Source organism: Silene latifolia, chromosome Y (genome assembly GCF_048544455.1).
Source record: "Silene latifolia isolate original U9 population chromosome Y, ASM4854445v1, whole genome shotgun sequence".
Lineage (NCBI taxonomy): Eukaryota > Viridiplantae > Streptophyta > Magnoliopsida > Caryophyllales > Caryophyllaceae > Silene > Silene latifolia.
Window position 1 is genome coordinate 174,176,917 of NC_133538.1, and position 19,663 is coordinate 174,196,579.

Below are 19,663 nucleotides of genomic sequence, written 5' to 3' on the forward strand. Positions count from 1 at the left end.
GGACAACTTTCATCTCCAATTAGAATCACCTGAGAATCAGTTGTAGAACTCGAGATATGGCTCTTTAAATTAGGCACTAGTAATTTGAAGTTCTTCCTTTGTTCGCATAGCTGTCTTACTCCTTTGCGCATCTAAAAATAGTAGTCTTAAGGTTCCGACTCAACTCATCTCCTAAATGCATGCATATGGACATGTTTTAGGCTTGATTACACTCCTTTCCGGTTCATACCTGCAAATAATACAAGACAAACCAAAGTAGCCAATTCGGGAGACATTTGTAGCTAAATACTACACAAAATGCATAGAAATGCGTGCAAATGAAGTATGAAATACCTATATAAAATGCACGCATCATCCTACGCGATTGTAGTATTGATAGTGATATGTGGTCCCGGTTTAATGTTAAACCCTCCTTTTTTTTCCCTCGTTCTTCAGCCTTGGGTACATGAAAACTGCACGTCTGCGGACAGCTCATGGACCACCCTTTTTTCGTTTATTGTTTGGCGTTTGTGGCTCAGGTGATGTGACTCTATTTTCTCTTAGAACCCTCTGCCTTCAACATCCTGCCTCTCTGTTACCATTTCCTCCCAAACCTCCTCGCGGGTCTCTTCCAACCAGCGTTCTCAACCCTCACCCTTGACCCTTGGTCCTCGTGTTTCTGCCTCGTGCTCTTATAGCTAGGCCTCTCCCCCGCATAATTGGTCTAAGATCAATGTTGATGCAGCTTTTTCCCTCTCCTCCCCTTTCTCTAGTTGTGGGTGTGTTGTTAGGAATAGTATTGGTTATTAGGTTTGGGGTTTGTCTACTCGCTTGGTTGCCCCTAACCCTTTCATTTGCGAGGTGCTTGCGATTAGAGAGGGTTTGCGTTATGCTATTGAGTCCACTAATAATTTTATGATAGTCTCTAATTGTATCAATGCCGTTAACGCAATTTTGACGAGGGACACTCCTTGTGGTCCATTAACTAACATTATTCTTGAGTGTAGGGAACAATTAAAGGCATGTCCTCATTTGAAGCTTGTTTTTTAGAAGAGATCGGCCAACAAAGTAGCGGATGCAATCGCTAAATTCGTTATCAAAGACATTAGCCATTATAATGGGTGTTTTATTTGGGTTAATGCCCCTTCATTTGTAATAGACCTTTATATGGTAGACTTTATTTCGGAATCTCGACCTCCCTCAATGATGTATTTGAACCTTTTCCTTTCCTTTTAATATATGTTCATTCCGTAAAAAAAAAAAATAGGTACATTTTATGTACATTTGAGTTACTTCCTTCGCCCTAAACATTTATTTAAGAATGATTTGTATGTGTTATTTGATCATCCGTCTCATATTGATCCACTTGTCAGTTGTCATCCAATAATTCTATCTACAAATGGTCTTCTCCCCTATCTTTGGTTTATATGTCAAAACCAAAGGTAAACAAATGATCGAGATGGAGAGAGTACATACATTTTATACATATTATGTAAATTTTATGTGCATGTGAGTTACATTTTACACATATATTATGTACATTTTAAACATACATTAAGTACATGTTATGTTTATGTGAGGTACATTAACTTTATATATACATTATATGCATTTTATATAAACGTAGTGAGGTACATTTTACATATACACTTAGTCATTTTACGTATATTTGAGATTTAATTTACATACATAATAGGTGCATTTTATGTAAACATGAATAACATTTTACGTACATATAAGCTAATGTATATTTTGGATTTGCATAGAAACAATTTAATGGATACAATAGAACTTTTAAGTGAAGTATATTCATTAATTTAAAATTTCGAGGACGGATAAATGTCGTGCGAGGCATGATGCAGCAGGAGCTGAATCAAGGGCTCATAGTTCAAACCAGGCTGCAGAGCAGGCTCGGTCAACCACCAATGCACCACCCATTGTCCAGGCTTCTAGAAGGCTCACTAGGTCCAACTTTCAGCTGCCAACCTGGCCAGCTGGGAGGGTCCCTAACTAAGATTAGAAGCCAACAAAAATCATCCAAGTAAAGGCTAAACAAATTAACCCCAAACTAAGTCACATGTTGATGCAAAGGACTGATAGTGACATAAAGCAGAATTTCCTTTCTTGGATACACAAAGTTGAAGCTGTTGATAAAGCCTTGTGGAGCTGCCTTCCTACTTCAAGCTACCGCAAAACTCCAAGACAAAGAGTTTAAAACCTTATTGTCCTCACTCTTTGACCTTGGAAAAGATCAATCGCTAAACAACAACAACCACCCTGCACAAGACACCTGCATCACTTATCTCAGCCTGCACCAACTTTAATTCAGTTTGTTTTGTATCCAATCTTTTTATTTCTCTTGTAAAATATGTCTGTTGCTTTGTACGTTTCCTAAAGTAGATTATCAGCCCTTGGATATAAGATTGAAACTCAAAAAATTAGGGTAAGAGGCTTATATAAGGACCTCTACCACCACTGTATGGGACAGACTACTTTTGAATGAAATTAAATGTTGAAATTCCTCTCAACCTTTTTCAAACTTGTTCGTTGTTGTAGTTTCAGTCTAGACCTGATAATTAATCTATGAATCTTCTATGGTTAATTGATCAAAGTCTGTTTGGCATTAATCAGATTAATTCTATGCTTGACTGTGTTGTTTAGATTTAGGCTTAGAATTCCTGTGTCAATCTGTGGATTTCTTTGTTTAGATTTGTCAAATTATTTTCTTAAGTTCATTGTGAGTCTTTTGTGGAAATTTCAGAACATAATTATATCGTTGTGTCATTCTAAACCCAAGCACAGTTCAGCTTAGGCACACTGTCAGACATTTCATCTGTTAGGCTAGTTTGTTGAGTTTATTAAAAATAGTTAGAGTGGCTTAAAAATCCTGAAATTTACTCGGAGTTTATTCATATATCAAAGTTAATTACTACCAAATTTCATGAATTTTAAAGTCCATTTGATATTTTATTTTTATTTGTGAAACATGTTGTATTCAGTCCAAAAATCCTGACTCATCTAGGGTTTTACACAGCACATGAGAGTAGAAAGACATGTTGAGAGTAAGGAAAGATTGATCATGTATGGCTTCACTAGTTCACTTACGTACTGATGGCAACCTAAGTGCTTCAAAGCCAATCAATTGAAAGGTCAACGGTGTAGGGTCGTGATGACGAAATTTAAGGGAAGTGATGTAACGGTATGTTGGCCGGTAAGGCGGTAACGGTGCGACAACACCAGTAAACACCGGAGATTAGCCTTTGGTCATATTTGACGATGAAGTAGGGTCATCATCAATGACGACAAGTGGTTGTAGGTTGAAGAAACCGACGAGGTTGCTCAGAAGGTTCAACGATGATATATGGCGGCACTATATTTTCTTTGATGAGTTGGTTTCTTCAGCTTTGATAAGTGCTTGATGTCTTCCAGCATAGTTACTTGGTCGTGAGAAGTGACAAAAGATTGGCGTGGTTTTGGGTTTATTTCCAAGTCAGATGTTGACCGTTGACTTCAGTGAGATAAAGGAAGGGCTGAGATCCGTTCTCACCGGAACTCAGCTCTATATTTATTATTATATTATATTATATTTTTTTAGTCAGATTTCATACGGAAGTAAAGTCTGAACAGGAATTTAATTGTATGGTAATCTAACTCAAATAATTATGCCTGACTACTACGATGAATAAAGAATGAACAATAAAGTGAAAGACAGAGATTTGTACGTGGAAAACCTTGGGAATAAGGAAAAAAACTACGGGCACCAAGCCAGGAGGGATTATTACTATCTTTTAGTGTATCCTGACAGGGAATTTGTATGTCAGGCTAGAGATAAAATGTAAATGTTTAGTAGATTTACTCAGAGTGATTACAATAATAAAATGAGGGTAAAAATGAGTGAATAGTAGATGATCCTTCTTCTTTCTCCTTCTTGCTATTTATAGTAGTTTTATCTTGTTTGCAACGGCTCTCTAACGTTTGTTTTGGACGTTCCTAGGTAATAGGCCTCGTGCCCTATTTACCCGGAGGTAGGTGTTTGACTCCAGAAACCGTCTGCCGTTATCTTTGGTTAGTTAACTTCTCCACACTCTTCGTTGATTCTGTTGAATAGGTCTTCCATGAAAGTAGGAACTGTCTTTCTAGGCTTTAGTTATGCTTTGGTTGTTGCCTGACTTGTTCTAGTAGTGCCCAATATACGACTGGTGAGTTATTCCTTCAAGTCTGGTCTGGATAGATGGCCTAACCTATCTTTCCCTCCTGACTGGCACCTGCTTGGGTATAATATGCTTTGTATTGAGTTGCTTCCGTTCAGGCTAGACTAGGTATTTCTGTGCCTGATTTTTTTGTCTGATCAGGCAGGACAAATCTTGGCCCAACAATTGCCCCTTATCTCCTTATTTACATTGGGTCTGGCCAGGACTGAGAAGATAAAAAAATCAGGTCTGGCAAAAAATATGAGAATCTTTACCGGAAAAGAATTTGAGCCCCTTTTAACTTTATAACGCCCAGTGTCCATTAAATGGGGTAGGTTAATCAAACCCTAGGAGAGTCATGATTGAACTCAACCACTTGCATTATCCGTTGGCTTGTTTTTGCGGCTATAAATTGTTTGAGCCGTTATTTGATTTCACGTTTTCATTCTTCAATTCTTCAAACTTTCTTTCTCTCTTCTCTAATTTCTTTGCAAGGCAAGTTTTCCTGTTTCAATAATCTTCATACTTTAATCAAGAAAATTGGCTGGTGGAAGAAGAAGGACTGCTGCACCAAAGGCTGGTGAGGCTGATCAGCCTCCGATGGTGGTAAATGTCCCAAAAGTCGTCCATGAGGATGAGGTTATGGAAATTTCTTCCCCTGCAGAAATTCTGTCTATTACGCACAAAGGTATCGGTTTTGCCCCTGTGAAATCTTTGTCTGCTTCATTCCCTGAGGCCAATCAACTGAAACCTTCTTTTAAACATTTGTTGAAGGGTAGAGGTCTACTTCCTTCTGATGTTGAGGTCTGGGTCCCTGAGAGTGGTCCAGTCAGCGCTAACTGGTGCAACCCTGGCTGGTTTTGTATCTTTGAATGGGCGTTCAAGGGGGGTTGCAGGCTTCCCTTCACTCCTTTTATGGTTGAGGTTATCAGGGCCATCAAGGTTGCTCCTTTTAAACTTATGCCGATGGTTTGGAAGATTGTTCAATCTGTCGAGCATCTATGTGCCAAGCACAACTTGGTGATCACCCTTGAAGATTTCAAGAACGTTTATCACTTGAAAAGTAATACCACTGGGCGCTTCAACTTTTGACTCAGGGAAAAGATGACTCATCTAATAACCAACTTTGATTCAAGTGATGAAAAGGGTTGGGCCACAACCTATATGTTTATCAAGGCAGATTCTGTTGCCCCTGACCTAGATTATCTTAGTTATCCGGCTGTAGAGGGTGGTAAGTTCTCTTCCCTGCGTTCAATTCAAATTATAATAGTATGTAAATCAGATTTTAATGAAAACTTACTTTTGTTGTACCATAGTGGCTGACTGGGCTTGTGATCCTGATGCTGAGGGATCGACTGACCTTATTACAGCATTTATGGCCTTGCCAGATGAGGAGAGGGTGTGGCCTGCTTGTCTTGGTCAAGAGCCCTTACCTCGCTTCAGGAAGGCTAAGCTGAGTACTTATAAGGCTGCTAAAAGTGCCAAGGCTTCAGGGGCCTCATCATCAGGAAGTAAGTCTTTGTCTTTTATATGTTGACTTAATATGACACGGCTGTCGCGTACCTGTCAAAAATAAAACCTAACGGTCTCAACTAAAAATGTAGTAGAGGCAGTCGAGTATCGAATCCTCAGGGAGGTAATGCAATTACAGCTGTCTAATTCTAATCCTATGGTAACAATGGGGGTTGATTGAATTTTTGGTTCTAACTACGGAGTAAAAGGAAGAGAAATAAAGCAAAAAGCAGTAAAGGCAATAAAACGATTTAAAACTATCAATAAGAGGGGGACATGTCGGGAACTCGGTTCACTACGGTAGTACAACAACTTAGCAGTAAATGACTCAGACGAACTAATGTGAGACGGATATTAGAAGGTCCTTTCGGTCCACTTCCCACCCTAAAATACCACTAACTTAACTTTCGTCCTCATTAGGGTAGTCTACTGTTTATAGCAGGCCTATTTAGTCCAATCTTTCGATCCGGGATTAATTGTAGCCGCTTAATGGGTGACATAGAAGCGTGCACTCAACTAGGTCGGTGATTACGGTTATATTGCTACGATGATGGGTCTCTTAGTCAATTCGTCTAACTCATTCACTACGTCGTCATTATTCTACCGCAGATCCCTAATCCCAACATGAAGGGGTTTAGCTACTCATATTCATATCTAATCTAACAAAGACATAAAATTCCAGTGAGAAGACATAACGAAATAATAATAAAATGCGATGACAGAAATTAGGGCAAAGAAGAACGATAACATAAACAGGAATTAAGGCAACAAGAAAGGTTAATTATTATTAAGAGAAGGAAGAGATTACAATCTAAGCAATCCGGTGTAAAGAACAACGAAATCCGAGTGAAATAATCCCAAGGTGAAAGTAACGTAAGAGTAACAGTAGGTTTTCTAAAATAAAACTTGAGAGTAAAAGAGATAGTAAAGTATGATTAAGTAAAGAGTGAATGCTAATAACCTAGTAAAACATAGGTTAAATAGCCAAAACCCCTAAGTGTTTATGCGGAAAATAAAACATGGACTAATTAAGCCCACGGAGTCAAAATCCTCTCGATCGAGCAGGCAACACCACTCGATCGACCAATGTCTCAACAGAAGGCCCTCGATCGAGCAACAGGTCACTCGATCGAGGCCTGGATCACGTGCATCTTACTCGATCGAGTAAGGAATAGCTCGATCGAGTCTTGGGAAGCTTAGGGGCCATTCGATAGACCACAAAACAACTCGATAGACCACTTGACAGCTCGATAGACCACCTGGGTCTTCAATTCAGCTCGCGTCTTCACCAAAATACCTCGTAATGCGTGCAACAACACTTCTAAGTGCAACATCTCACTCTGGGACAATCCCGTCTCCTCTAAATGCATGCAAAAGGACAGAAAAGAGCATGGTTCCGCTACTTTTGCGATCATTCCTACAAAAAGGACCAAATACACCAAAGTAGCCAATTCGGGGCAAAATACTATAAAAATAGCATAGAAATGCATAGAAATACGTGCTGAAATAGGCCAAAAAGACTATACATTAGGCACGTATCAAATCTCCCCAAACAAAACCTTTACTCGCCCTCGAGTAAACTCAAAACTAAACTAATGGAACGGAAATGATAACTCAGAGCTAGCTTAACTTGTCTACTTGAACCAATTTAATGCAACAAAAATCAACATTGAGCCAAGCGGTCAATACGCAAAACGAATTATAAGTCGTTCATAAATAAAGTGACCTATCGACCTTGCAAGACCAACAAAACTGGACTCTCGCGTGGTCACTCTTCTCTCATGAAGCAAAGGGCAAATGCTATATGTAAAAGAGAGAAGAAAAGACAGTCACTCACCTAACTGCGACCTACATAGCATGCATGCAACAAAGATGAAAGACAATTCAAGTACTAATGCACAAATTCCAACCAACAATGTCCGTCACAGCCGAGGGTATGCAAATAATATGGGAATAGTGAGGTTCAGGTGAGAAAAGGCAAAACAAGTTATGGAAATGTGGAGGTAAAAGCGTCAAGCTAGTTCCTAACAGGACCATAATAAACCATCCGGATCTCAAACTGACTGAAAGACTAAGTACTAGTGCCCTTCACTTGGCACAAAACTCACTAGACTCAAACACAATCTCCTCAAAAAATGTGGAATAAGAATGGAGGAGTCAGACGGTCACAAAATTCCCTTTTTTAAACACATCGTCTGAAACAACTGACTGAAACAACCAACCCTCTTGTCGATTGTACATCTTCGAACATCTTCTCAACTCTGACGAGAGGGGACAACATTTTACACAATTTCTCTTTCTTTTTTTTTTCATTATATACGTGAATCTCATCATTTTTTTTTCATTTTCTATTTATTTTTTTTTTTTTCTTTTTTTTTTTTCTTTTCTTTCACGTTTCTCTTTTTTTTTCAAAACTTGTTTTTTTTTTTCTTTCCTCCTCCCTTAATACAACACCAACTCCAACAAGAAAGACAGGCCAAACTGCAATGGAAAAACATACCACAAAAGGACAAACTAACTAGCTTGACTAGGCAGGCTCAGTTTGGAATGTAGCTGATGGGTCAAAAAGACAAGTTTTGGCTAAAGTGGAGCTAAATGGGTGAAGATAAATAAAGAAGGGGAATTGCAAGACCCTCCCTGCATGTGACACCAACCACAAACCCGAATATGTGCATTTGACGAGAAATTGAATGTCATAAATGTGCAAATGAGACAAACATGCTATGCAAGGAGTACTACTCTCAAAATTCCTAATGAACTGGTCATGAATGTCAGTTATGGCTCTAAAACTCAGAATTTTTAAGTAGTTTGCCAGTTTATAGGTCAAGTCTAAACAGTCAGCTAGTATTTGAACAGAAATTCGTAGATTATGCGTATGACAAGGCTGAAAACCATCGATAAAGTGCAAGGCTCAAGTAATATGACAAGCTATAGTGCAATTTCATCACGGGAATCTACCGTTCCGACTCAACCTAAATGCAAAAATAAACGTGAAATTTTTTGAATTTTTAACATTTTCTAATTTTTTTTGGATTTTTGATTTTTATGAAAATAAACAACAAATGCAAACTGAAAAATTAAACGTGAATGCAAGACAAATGCAGATGCAGACTCAAAAGGATGCAATACCCTCCCCAAACCAAAACGGACAACGCCCTCGTTGTCCTCCAGCATACACCAGCAGAAAAATGGGGGATGGGGGTATACAACCAACAAAAGAAAAATAAAGGAGACGAAATAAAGAGAGTAAGAAAACATACAAAACACGAACTTCCCCAAACCAGCCAGAAAACTGGGGAAGTGAGTAGACCGATAAAGCCCTACTCGTCGTCGGCACCGCCGTCTCTCAGGTACTCCGACTCAACAAAACAGTCTCCCCAAACCAGCAACAAACAAGGGGGAGACTCAGTCGTCATCTCCAGCCTGATCCTCCGGACTGGGTACGAACGGAGGGTCACTCTCCTCCTCTCTGGAAGCTCGCTGTGCCGCCTGCTCTGCCCGTAACCGCACCTCTCGTGCTACCTCTGTCTCCTCCGGCTCCTCCTCTTAGTCAGAAGAAAGTGGAGGGTACCCGTCCGCTGGGTATCGGTAGAAGGAAGGATGCGGCCACCCCTCTGGAATCGGTCGCCGGGCTCGGATGTGGAACTCGTAGAGCGGGAATACAGCTAAAGCCATATCCCGTCTCATCTCAGTAATGTACCTGCACATATCCGAAAGCACGGCATCACGACGCCCTTGGTCCATGACCTCGGGCGCCTCTAAAGCAGGAGGGCAGACAAAGTTGGCCGGAAAAACCGAACCAGAAGGAGGTGGAGTGAGTGAAGGTAGAGGTGTGGGAGGCTGTGTGGGTGTAGGCGCGAGGCGTGGGGGTCGGTCCGGCTGGGCACATGTGCGCACGAGAGCTAGAGGAGGCTCCGGCCTCCCGCTTCCTCTTCCTGGAAGAAGAAGGAGGAGGGGTGAAGGTAAGGTGGTAGGTAGGTGGAGGTGGCCTCGCTCCCTCAGCAGCAGTAGGGAGCGGTAAAAGTGGCGGAAGGGTAGAGCACGGCAAGGTAACAGACGTGGAACCACAGATCTTCCACGTCCTCGCGCTCCCCTTCGCCTTTGGGAACCAGGTCAAGACAGCCATGGCATCGAGGTCAAGGTAAGCCATCTCGTCAGGTGAAGTGAGTGAAGGGTCAGTGGGGTAAAGGTGACGGGCGATCCTAGTCACTAGCCCGCCGCAGACAATAGCGGTCTTGACCCGAGTCCCAATTCCGTTCCAATCTTTGAGCTACTAGATAAGCAATGTTTAGAACAAACGGGGTACCGTAGTCAATGTTGAGGTACCCGCGAGAATCGCTAGCTCGGTGTTGGTCACGTTGTTGGACTCGGGCGCCCAAAAATGGTCTCTCCTAACGACGCAAGTAGTAACGGCGCGAGTAAATGAATGTGAGCTCCCTTCCGTGAGTGGAAGGGAGTGTGAGAAAGAGCGACCCAAAGTGGCTGAAGGAGGTCTCTAGGTGGGGGGTGAGACCGTTACTAACTAGTCCCAAAACCTGGCCAAACCGAGGCCAAAGTCCAGTGATGTGACTCGTTGCGGAGTCGAAAGTAAATACAAGAACTGGGTGGTCGGCGGTGTAAGAGTCGGTGTCAAAAGAGTAGGAGCTAAAAAACTCGTAGGTAAGGGTGCGAATAGTAGCCTCCTCCATGGTGATCGGGCCCGACATACCCGTCCCGTTCAACAAACTACAGACCTCCTCGTAAATGCCTAAGGTCTCTAGGTCAGTCCGCGCAAGGAAACGGGTGGAGGAGAGGGGGCAACGAAGTAAGGCGACTAACCGTTTCCGGTGAGCCTGCGAAGCGAAACGTCACCGTGGGCATCTTCGATGCAGTGCGATAGCGCCCTCTCCGTAACTGCTGACCTCGGACGGGTGGAAGTGATGGCTAGGCGCTAGCTGCTTTGGTGTGGTCTCGGTGGCAGCATACCAGGCTGCTGGAAACGGGGCGTGCGTCCACAGGCCAGCAAAGAGAAAGACCCGCTAGGAGTAGTGGCTGGTGTAGCCTGAACCGAGCTCCCGGCAGAGCTAGCCGCGGAGTAAACCGTCCTGCAGTGAGACAAGTAGAACCGGTCTTTGCGGTGGTGACCAAGCGAGCTAGTGGCAACGAAGGAACCACGACTCGCTCAGCGACGAGTGGAGGAGGACGTACTAGTAGAGGACATAGAACTCGCGTCCATCCTGCATATTATCAAAGGGCATGAATAAGGTGAGGTAGCTGCTAACCGTGGTTAAAACAACCCGCTAACCAACATGTGACAAAGAAAAAATGAGGCCCTATCAGTCGAAACAATCGACGTACAGCATACAAAACCAAACAATTCCTCAAAAATTTTCGAAAAATAGCATGTGAGTGGTGATAATATGATAAAACAGCGACTGCAAAAGGGTGAATACATCATGAAAACCGAAAATGGGGGCATGTATTACTCCGGGCGAATAACCACTCGGCGAGTAACCATTCACAAATATAATGGCGATAGGGGACGGAAAACGATTAACGCGGTTAAAAACGAGTAGCAAGTAGGCGATAACCGCAATTAATGAAGCATGGCGAAGACAACCGTCTCTAACATCGATGAAATTTGTCGACTGAGAAGCCCTAATCGCGGAATCTCGCGCAAAAATCGAATAAAACATGTAGAAACAGCGAGGAATTGCTAAGATAACATCAACAATCTAATCAAGGGCAAAAAAAACACAATCTAATCGAATAAATTCGACTATACATGGAATTTTCGAACCCTAATGCAATCACCTCAAAGAAATTTGAATTAAATCAAGAGAAATTGCAAGGAGTGTGATAGAAATACTTACTTGATGATGATTAACCTACAATGTGCAATTAAACTTCAAATAGCAAGCAAGCAAGGCGGATTTTCGATCAAGAAAAACCGCGAACCCTAATCCCTTTTAAAAACCGCAAAAACGAGCAAGAAGGAGGGGGAAATTAAGGGGTTATTGAAGATTAATTGGTTAACAATAGAATGTAGGTGGTGGATTGAGTATTTTGGGCAAGAAATGGGGATTTGGGGGGAAAAAACAATCGCAATTAGGGGAGGTTTAGACGGAAATTAGGGGTTAAAACAATTAGAAATGAAAACTGAAATAATAAGGAGTTAAGTATAGAAGAAACTCCCGTCCACTGTTCATTTCACTCGATCGAGTGATTTTAAGTCACTCGATCGAGGTCTTTTTGATGTCCCTTGCTCGATCGAGTAGTCAGCCTCTCGATCGACCATTTCCTCTGTGGCCTTCCTCGATCGAGTAGCAAGCACGCTCGATCGAACCAACTTCCACTCGATCGAGTACAAAAAGTACTCGATCGAGGACTTCTTCGTGAATTTTCGTCCTTTCTTCCTTGAATTGCGTGCATCTTCCCCAAACCTGCGTAAAACATATCCAAACACATCCCAAAAATACCAAATATGCAGCAACACAGTCTATAGTCTTATTCTACGCTAAGAAAAGGATGTCTAACTAATTGTCCTAATAAAAACGTAATAAAGTCAATTCAAAGGAAATTCAAATAAATATCTATTACACTTTGTTACACGGGGCATTTCCCCGTTTAATTCCCGTTAGCTTTCAGTAGCCCCTTCGTGGGCTTATCGGAGGACGTCACTTCGCGATCTTGTAGTCCTCTTTGATTTCCATGAGCTTGAATTGCTGTTTGCAAGAGGAGGAGGAACATAGTTCAAATCTATGTAGGTTCGAACTGTCCTTGTTCTCGTCGCTCTGTCAGCTTCCTTAGCCTTCTTGGCTCCAGTTTGATTGACAATGGTTCCACCCTGTCCTTTGGCTGCTCCTTTCTTGCCTTCATCTGTACCTGCAGTAAGGACAACAGACGAATTTTCCTCCTTGCTGCTCTCAATCTGAGGCGGAGGGTTAGCAATAATAGCAATATTCTCCAAACTTTCATCCGGAGTGTCAATAATAGGGTCAACGAGAAGAGGGCATTGCAAGGTTGAGCTTGCATGGGGCCCTCCGAATTTGGGCGATGAAAAATCGCTCCTCATCCCCTACCTGAAATGTCAAAGTCTTCCCACAACATCTATCACTTTGCACGGGCGATGAGACAAAAATGGCCTCCCTAAAATGATAGGGGTGTGCACATCTTCGGGGATATCTAGGACGACAAAATCGACGGGAATAAAGAACTTCCCGATCCGAACAGTCGTCTTCTGCTACACCTAGTGGCCGTGATAAACTACGGTCGGCCATCGGGCCGATCATGTTGGTGCAACTCAGTTTTGTCACACCAAGTCTCTTAGCTAGAGACAAAGGTAAAACACTTACACTAGCGCCTAAATCGCATAGTGCATTATCAATCAATTGCATACCTATGTGACAAGGGATCGAAAAACTACCCGGTCGATTGCTTAATAGGTAGCTTATTTTGAGATAGGGTTGACCCCATCTCGGTCAAGGCTACGGTCTCATTATCATTTATGGTCCTCTTACGTGCTAAAATCTCTTTCATAAATTTCAAGTAAGAAGGTACCTTAGTTAGCAATTCGATGAACGCACGGAAACTTCCAAACTCTTCAAAAGCTCAACAAATTTGCTAAACTGTTGATTAATCTTGGTATTCTCGGCCGCCTCGGAAGGGAACGATGGTGGAATCTCGAGTCCCTTATTTCTCGCCTCCAAAGTGTCTTCCGGAGCGAGTTCGGTATCCTTTGGACGCTTCTTACCTCTCGAACGAGGCCGTTCTGGTAATTCATCGCTTAAACGAGCACTAGCAGGCTCTCGAATAAGCTTCCCGTCATCAATATCACTCGATCGAGTAATGTGGTCACTCGATCGATCGCGACTTCTTCAAGAACTTGATCGATCGAGCAACAGTCCACTCGATCGACCATCTTCGACTTCGATTCACTCGATCGAAGCGAGTGACTACTCGATCGACGATTCTTCACCATTTCCACTCGATCGAACACCGATTTCAGATCGATCGAGTAATCTTTTTGTCGTGAGCCCCTTCTTCTTGACGAAACACTTGTTCATCATCGATTCTGACTATTTCCAGGTCTGATTTCTTCATTTCTGGTCCCTCATAAGAAAGACCGCTTCTCAACTCTATCAAATGTACCGTCTCATTTGGGTTCTTCTCATTTTGAGTCGGTAAATGACCTGGCTTCCTCGAGGATTGATTCGCGGCGAGTTGGGCAACTTGAGTTTCAAGTGCCTTTATGGTCGCGTCTCTCTGTTGATCACTCGTGCTTCTTTGTTGATCACTCGCATGAAGCTGCTTTGTAATGGCTTGCATCATAGACTTTAACTCGCCCATTTCACTCACCCCACCTGAAGATGAACCGTGGTTAGGAGGGTTAAAGGACGGAGGCTTCTGATAGCCTTGTTGCTTCTGATGTGGAGGGATATATGGTTGTTGCGACTGATTTGGAGGGGCGGTGGGATTGAGTACATTGTTCTGATTACTCCACCTCAAGTTGGGGTGGATATTCGGCTCGTAATGAGTGTTGTTTTGCCTGTAATGTTGGAAGGCAGCACATTGCTCATAAGGACTAGGACAATAATCAGCGACATGTCCGTCTACCCCGCACCTCGTACAGACGAAAGGGCCGTCTGTCATAGCATTAACCTGGTACATCCCTGGCTTGAGAGCTCCCCCTAGTTCGTACTTGTCGAACCTAGCAGTAAGGGCCTCTAACGCGGCCACTGAAGAGGACTCAGCAACTCTCCTTTGGTTTCCCCTTGAATTCCCGTATTCAGCCCTATGGGTGGCTAAATCATCTATGATTTTCCATCCTTTCGTCGGCCCCAAGTTGTCAGAAAATCGACCGTTGGCTGCAGCATCTAATATAGCCCTCTGATCATCATATAAACCATTGTAAAAATGGTTGCACAGACTCCATTTTTCGAAACCGTGATGCGGTATGGTCCGCACCAATTTCTTAAATCGCAGCCATGCCTCGTGGAAGTTCTCGTCGGGACCCTGTTTGAAACTGGTTATCTGAGCTCTAATGGCAATGGTTCTCGAAGCAGAGAAATACTTCTTATAAAACGCTAATGCTAGCGAATTCCAATCTGTTATGCCGTGAGCGACTTTGTCTAAATCCTGTACCACTCCCTCGCGGATCGCGGAGTGAGAAGATGAACATAGTTTCTTTGATTTGGTCGGTATCACACGCCGGTGGGAGGTGGTATGGAGCAGCAGTAATCAATGAAAGTCTCCATATGTTGAGCTGCATCTTCCTTCGCAGCTCCCCCGAACTGATTTTTCTCGACCATGCTAATGTAAGAAGGCTTAGGCTCGAACTTCCTAGCATCTCCAGGCAGTTCGAACCCTTTATAAATATTGTCAGCGGTGGGCTCGGAGTGACTAGCAATGGTAGCTTCCTCGGCCATTTCGGGAAATTCTGGGAAAGTGATAGACTCAAGTGATGAATTGGAAACTGGAGAAGATGGTGGATTGTCTTCAAAAAGCTCGTTCTCGTAAAAGTTACTGCGAGAACTGGGCTCTTCCTCGGCCTGTTGCTCTTGAAATAGTCTCCTTTTTACGCGCAGAGATCTCTCAATCTCGGGATCAAAAGGTAGTAGTGGGCCACCCTGCGACCTGCGCATAAGACGAAACTAAAGACAAGATATGAGAATAGTTTAAGGAACGATGTTCCTTAAACCAAAAGTAGAATTAAAAATAAAACAGCTAGTAAATTGGACAATTGCCTCCCCGGCAACGGCGCCAAAATTTGACACGGCTGTCGCGTACCTGTCAAAAATAAAACCTAACGGTCTCAACTAAAAATGTAGTAGAGGCAGTCGAGTATCGAATCCTCAGGGAGGTAATGCAATTACAGCTGTCTAATTCTAATCCTATGGTAACAATGGGGGTTGATTGAATTTTTGGTTCTAACTACGGAGTAAAAGGAAGAGAAATAAAGCAAAAAGCAGTAAAGGCAATAAAACGATTTAAAACTATCAATAAGAGGGGGACATGTCGGGAACTCGGTTCACTACGGTAGTACAACAACTTAGCAGTAAATGACTCAGACGAACTAATGTGAGACGGATATTAGAAGGTCCTTTCGGTCCACTTCCCACCCTAAAATACCACTAACTTAACTTTCGTCCTCATTAGGGTAGTCTACTGTTTATAGCAGGCCTATTTAGTCCAATCTTTCGATCCAAGATTAATTGTAGCCAGTTTAATGGGTGACATAGAAGCGTGCACTCAACTAGGTCGGTGATTACAGTTATATTGCTACAGTGACAGGGTCTCTTAGTCAATTCGTCTAACTCATTCACTACGTCGTCATTATCCTACCGCAGATCCCCTAATCCCAACATGAAGGGGTTTAGCTACTCATATTCATATCTAATCTAACAGCACATAAAATTCCAGCAGAAGACATAACGAAATAATAATAAAATGCGATGACAGAAATTAGGGCAAAGAAGAACGATAACATAAACAGGAATTAAGGCAACAAGAAAGGTTAATTATTATTAAGAGAAGGAAGAGATTACAATCTAAGCAATCCGGCGTAAAGAACAACGAAATCCGAGTGAAATAATCCCAAGGTGAAAGTAACGTAAGAGTAACAGTAGGTTTTCTAAAATAAAACTTGAGAGTAAAAGAGATAGTAAAGTATGATTAAGTAAAGAGTGAATGCTAATAACCTAGTAAAACATAGGTTAAATAGCCAAAACCCCTAAGTGTTTATGCGGAAAATAAAACATGGACTAATTAAGCCCACGGAGTCAAAATCCTCTCGATCGAGCAGGCAACACCACTCGATCGACCAATGTCTCAACAGAAGGCCCTCGATCGAGCAACAGGTCACTCGATCGAGGCCTGGATCACGTGCATCTTACTCGATCGAGTAAGGAATAGCTCGATCGAGTCTTGGGAAGCTTAGGGGCCATTCGATAGACCACAAAACAACTCGATAGACCACTTGACAGCTCGATAGACCACCTGGGTCTTCAATTCAGCTCGCGTCTTCACCAAAATACCTCGTAATGCGTGCAACAACACTTCTAAGTGCAACATCTCACTCTGGGACAATCCCGTCTCCTCTAAATGCATGCAAAAGGACAGAAAAGAGCATGGTTCCGCTACTTTTGCGATCATTCCTACAAAAAGGACCAAATACACCAAAGTAGCCAATTCGGGGCAAAATACTATAAAAATAGCATAGAAATGCATAGAAATACGTGCTGAAATAGGCCAAAAAGACTATACATTAGGCACGTATCATAATGCCTGAGCATATGTTAGTATTGCTGATATAAAATTTCGTCGTATAGCTACTAGGGCTTCTGCAAGGATTGCTAGCTTTGGCCTGTCCTTGGTAAAGGCAGGTGTTTCCCAGATTACAGGGGAAAATTCCCGGAGTAGTCAGGCTACAGGGAGTGATAGTACGCTTCAAATCCAGGTGCCTGATCATCAGGCTCAATTGGTGTCTCCTCCGCGGGTTGTGGTTGATGAGCCCAGTCAAGCTGGTAAGAGAAAAAGGTCGGATGAGGTTTCTGAAAGAGTTGGTGGTGAAGGTGTGAGTGAGATCAGGGCTAGGCTCGCCGATGTTCAATTTGCCAAGGAACAAATCTAGGCTCACTCTTTTCTGGTTGATGATCCTTGCTATAAATATTAGGCTGAGGAGATGTCTGCTCAGGCAGTAGCTACTATGTACCATTCTAGGGACCGTGCTGCTAATTTGGTTACTCTATTGCAGGAGGTATAATTTTTTTTTTTCCCTTAGTTTTATTTTGCTTGTTTGTCTCTTGCCCTAGTTTGCCTGATTCGTGACTTTCTTGCAAAATGTAAATGACATGCTAAAGGGTGCCTGTGAACTAAAATCTTCGAATGCCAAGAATGAGACTTTGGACTGGGAGGTGCAATGCCTGAAGAAGAACACTAAATCTTTGAAGACGGACTTAGAAGGGTTGAAAAGGGAGAATGAGTCTTTAAAGAAGGAGAATGAGGCAGTCAAGGCAAGATTGGTTGTTGAAACATCCAAGTTGGGGTCAGAATGCTGTGAAGTCCACGCAGGCTAGACTTGCTGCAGTCCAGGACGAGTTGAAGGCTGAGAAGCAGGCTATGCAGGATCTTTTGAAGGCAAATGAGGAGCTGGCTGTCAAGAGGGATACGATGTAGGACAAGTATAAGGATGCTTCCTTGTATTTCTTTGGCAAAGGTCGTGTTGATGCTATGAAGGAACCTATGGAGGTCAGGCCGTACTGGAATCCGGAGAAAGAAATGGTTGACCTTAATGCTACATATCCTGATCTCTGCAAGCTGCATGCTGATGATGAGGTTGGCTCTCCTCCAACTAAAGGTAAGAGCGGTGAGGCTGACGGGGATGAGGATGATGAAGAGGAAGAGGTAACTGATGAGGGTATAAGCTCTGCTACTGCTTTCAAGGCAGGCTGATAGTTTGGTTTAGGGTAATCTTTTTTGGCCTATCCAGGAGGGGTACTCCCTGGACAAACTTCAAATTTTTATTTTAGTTGGTTTTTGTCCCATCCAAGGGAGGATGTTCCCTGGAAAAACTTTGTCTTTGCTCTTTTCTTTATGCATTTGAAGTTGCTTTCTAGTTCCCATTGTGTGCTTGGTCTGTTTAGATAATACCTGTTGAAATAATGCAATTTGAACTATTTGTTAAGATAATGCTTGTCATGAGGGCTTATGGCCATCAATCCGTTCAGTAATTTGTGGCTCTTTAGCCTGTTCGGAGGGCTTTTTTGGGTAAGAGAGATAGTTGCCTGTCAGGAGGGCTTATGGCCCTCAACCTGTCAGGAGGGCTTAAGACAAGTAGCCTGGATTTATTTCACCATCATACCTGTCTTTTCATACTAAGCTCAGTTTTTATGTGTTTTTTATATGTGGCAAAAATGCAAAGGTTTGTGAAGCATTTCTGGGATGCTGTCCAGGTTGGGTGGAGTGGCTCTCAATCCTGAATATTTGTTTAAGCATGCAAATATAATAATCTAGATAATTGCAGTAGAGGCGTAAAACAAGTTTTCAGGATTTAACATGGTAATTTGAGACATATGGTAAAAATTGTAATTATGACAGGCAATTGCAACTAGCAGGAAAGCACATAGAAAGAACATAGAAAGAACATGGATCATTTTATTCAGGGGTTACACATAGAATCATGCTAGGTAAGAGGTAAGGTTAATAGTCTTACCTGGTTGAAGCATAAGATAAATGGGTTATACATGAAAGAGTTTTAAGTGGGAGTTGTTTCACGATCTGGGGATCATTTCTCCGTCTAGGGTCTGTAGCCTGTAGGCTCCCTGCCCTATTATTGAATCAATCAGGTAAGGTCCTTCCTGATACTGTCCTTTCGTACCAAAAATAAAATACCTAGATACTACTAACAGAAGTCAGCGGTAAGTAGGGTCGATCTCCACAGGGAGGCGGTTTACTATCTATTTGTCTATTTATCTATCTAATGTCACAATGCTGGGGGTTTGATTGATTTGGACTAACTAAACTACTGAAGCTAAAGGCAAGTGAAAAGGGATAAAGGAAATTAACAATAATAGAAAGGAAATATGCTAGGAGTCGGTCTACCGTGGCAGCTACACTATCGGGTTTACTGAGACGATTAAACTATTGATAAGAAGAGCTATGGTCGTCACCTTTCGGTCCTTAAACCGCCCTAGGGTCTCCTAACTTAGCTTTCGCCCTAATTAGGTATCACCTATTGTAATTAAGCAAGCCTTCCCTTCCAATCTTTCGATCCAGGTCGGGGTTAACTAGATAAATTTGGTCTCCTGCATGCATTCATTCAACCTGATAACAATTAAATTGCCTAATACAATTCTTATCGCAAGACTAATCTATTCAAGTCAATTAAAACATGCTACCACGGCTTCCCTAATCCTAACATACTACGGAATTAGCTAGACATAATTATAGTAAGAACGAGAAATAAAGAAATAACAATGAATATAAACAATAATTAAAGAAGA

At 42.3% G+C, this 19,663-nt stretch overlaps 1 protein-coding gene across 1 annotated transcript; it reads left to right on the forward strand.

Moving 5' to 3' along the window:
* Positions 1 to 2,188: 2,188 nt before the first annotated feature.
* LOC141627369 (uncharacterized) lies at positions 2,189 to 18,357 on the forward strand. Its single transcript, XM_074440676.1, has 6 exons — positions 2,189 to 4,044; positions 4,706 to 4,857; positions 4,944 to 5,400; positions 5,486 to 5,680; positions 16,991 to 17,418; positions 17,522 to 18,357. The coding sequence occupies exons 3-5, from the start codon at positions 5,274 to 5,276 to the stop codon at positions 17,290 to 17,292; spliced, it is 624 nt and encodes a 207-aa protein (XP_074296777.1). The 5' UTR covers positions 2,189 to 4,044; positions 4,706 to 4,857; positions 4,944 to 5,273; the 3' UTR covers positions 17,293 to 17,418; positions 17,522 to 18,357.
* The last annotated feature ends 1,306 nt before the right edge of the window (positions 18,358 to 19,663 follow it).